This window comes from Myotis davidii, unplaced genomic scaffold (assembly GCF_000327345.1).
Source record: "Myotis davidii unplaced genomic scaffold, ASM32734v1 scaffold581, whole genome shotgun sequence".
NCBI classification, from domain to species: domain Eukaryota; kingdom Metazoa; phylum Chordata; class Mammalia; order Chiroptera; family Vespertilionidae; genus Myotis; species Myotis davidii.
Genome location: NW_006291426.1, coordinates 3,888 through 6,752, shown reverse-complemented (window position 1 = coordinate 6,752; position 2,865 = coordinate 3,888). Strand labels below are relative to the sequence as shown.

The window sequence follows — 2,865 nt, the reverse complement described above, 5'->3', positions numbered from 1 at the left end:
ACGAAGAGATCTGCAGATTCCCCTTCCTTGTTTGGGGTTTGAAGGTGCCCAGATGAGGCCCAGCTGTGAAGCAATGCAAGCTGCTGTGGGGCCTTGGGCCTTCTCTTGAAAGTTCTGGGTCTGTCTGGCCCAGCTGTAATTTGTTAGGTAATTTTCAGATTGCAAAGGGCCAGGGCATTCATATGCCAAAGTCTCTGCGCACAGCTTGGGTGGGGCGGGTTCTCAGGGGATCAACAGGGCGAAGCAAGCAGCTATGGCTGCTCCTCAGTCCTACCCTAAGAGGCCCTGCGTCTCAGTGACCCAGTAATCGCTGCAAGCACCTCTGAGAGATAGCTGCACTCGAGTTCCGACCGATGCCAGACAGTCCAGTTTCTCCCGGTATGAGTCTGGGTCCCCAGAGACTCGCCAGGAACTGGAGTCCAGAGCAGTCAGGAGCTTGTGACTCCCTCCCGATTGAAAAAGACAACCATGTCCTCAGTTGCCAGCACTTTCCACATGCGCCTCAGTACCTCTGCACTTTACTTCCGCACCTCCTCTGAGTCTCAGTGTGCTTTCCTCTTACCTTCTAGTTGTATAATTTCCACTCACCCAGCCTTCCTGTGGTTCTGGATGATGTCCGTTTTGTCTTTTAGTTGTATTTTTGAGGTGGTTGTGTGAAGCAGCAATTTCCGGTGTTTACCTATGCCACCATCTTGGTTTCTCTCTAACTGCATTACTTTTTATGTAAAGTCAATCAAAACTACAGAAGACCAATATCATATATCCTATTAAAACTATAATATCGCCCTGGCTGGGTTGCTCAATGGATACAGTATCAGTCTACAGAAAAGTGTCTCAGGTTTGATTCCCAGTCAAGGGCACGTACCTAGGTTGCAGGCTCCATGCCTAGTCCTGGTCAGAGTGTGAATAGGGGACAACCAGTTAATGTGTCTCCCTCACATCAATGTTTCTCCCTCTCTCTCTACCCCCCATCCTCCCTCCCTTCCATTCTCTCTTTAAAAAAAAAAAAAAAAATCAGGAGAAAAAATTATCCTTAGGTGAGGATTTAAAAAAACAATACTACAAATATATTTTTCTTTATAGAGTTTCATTTAATTATTAATGCAGTAGTTTCTGAAAGCAATTTTACTTTGAGGGGAAAAAACAATTTAGCCACACAGATATATTTAATTATATACGTCTTAGCTACTTTCAAAACAAGACTTTTACAAATTCATAACACAACTTGATACCATACTTAGTTTTGCATACAGCAATTTTAAAGCAAAAATTTTACTGTATTGGAGTTTTAAATGCATATACTGTAAATAGCTAAAATTATACTGTATGTTCCAGAGCAAACATTCAAAAAATATTTTTTTTTCAATGCAAGGCCCACATCTCCAAATTTAAGTATTTTACCTGTTGTGTTCAGTTTTCAGAGTCTGATAATTAGTTTTATGTTGTTCACATCGTACTCTTTCTTCAATTAACATATTTTGTAATGCACAGTCAGAATCTGTCAGCCCACTGTCTCCACCAGGAGGACAAATGGTGGGAAGAGTGTTCATATTGGTAGGTAAGCTGACAACCATGTAATCATAAGTACTGGCTTCCTTATTGTCTTCGTTTTTTTTCCAAGATTATTTTACACTTCCTTCTTGCAAAGACAGAATCTTGGGAGGCCAAATTATACCTACGCAGAGAAATAAACTTAATTAATAATCAGTGAACTCATTCAGTGTTATATTTTTTATCACATTCTTCTTCTTATCATTTTCTATAATAAACCTGACTTTCAGATTTTCAACTGTTCAAAAATAAACTTGAATAATATCTTAACAAATTTTCTTCACATCCACCCAAGTTTCTGTGACCATTGAGGTCACAGCTTCAAGTATTAACATAACTACAAGTACTGACCTTTTCAATTTAGGTATACTTCTGGAGTCAGATGTTTCCTAAAGCTACTGACTTAAACTTCAAGGGTGGACCTTGACGCAAAATCCATATCCTAACCTAAAATCAGGGGGAACGCCACTTGAAACTTGTTAAGTAGCTGGGGAAAATCACAGTCTTCGAAAAGATGGCCTTCAATACATTACTGTTAGTGTGTTTAATGCTGGAAAGAGTCTTTTGACACAAGGTGAGCTTCAGATTCGGATGCGGAATACGTCAACACATAAACAATGATCACCACCTACAAGTTACGCACGGTGATAAGAAAAGGAATATAAATCACCTCAGTAACCCCAAAAGTGCTGACTCAGGATTATGAAACAACTAAATGTCTGTTTTATGGGAAAGTAAAAAATAATGACTGTATTCTTACTATAAATAATTAAATATTTTAATCAAAATAATTCTGTCCCTTTAAAATTTATTAATCTTTCACAAACCTAATATGCTAAGTGTCCGACCATTCATTTGACTGTTCAACCAGTCCTATGATACGCAATGACCACCAGGGGGCAGATGCTCCAACCACTAGGTTAGTGTGCTGCTGGGGTCTGGCCGATTGGAACTGGGCGAGATGGGCCGGACATATACTGGAGCCAATCTCCAGTGGTCCCTCCTCACCTCAAAATATTTATTCTAATTAATAGCCGTGCACCCGGCCTCTAGTTATTTATATATATACTAGAGGCCCGGTGCATAAAAATTTGTGCACTCGACAGGGAAGAGGGGTCCCTCAGCCCAGCCTGTGCCCTCTTGCAGTCTGGGACCCCTTGGGAGATAACGACCTGCTGGCTTAGGCCTGCACCCACGAGGCAGAGGGCAGGCCCAATCCCTAGGTGCAGCCCCAGGACGGGCTCAGAGCAGGGCCGATTGGGGAGTTGGGGCGCCACCCCCTGTCATGCACAGAGCAGGGCAGATTGGGAGGCT

At 42.1% G+C, this 2,865-nt stretch overlaps 1 protein-coding gene across 1 annotated transcript in view; it reads right to left on the bottom strand.

The window, feature by feature from the left end:
* Positions 1-1,923, bottom strand: part of CEP83 (centrosomal protein 83kDa) — an 83,432-nt gene extending 81,509 nt beyond the window's left edge. Inside the window, exons 1-2 of the mRNA XM_006764637.2 lie at positions 1,903-1,923; positions 1,402-1,675 (exon numbers count right to left, since the gene is read on the bottom strand). Coding sequence (XP_006764700.1) covers positions 1,402-1,574 — 173 coding nt within the window. The 5' untranslated portion in view covers positions 1,575-1,675; positions 1,903-1,923. The remainder of the gene's footprint in view (positions 1-1,401; positions 1,676-1,902) is intronic.
* Between the last annotated feature and the right edge of the window lie 942 nt (positions 1,924-2,865).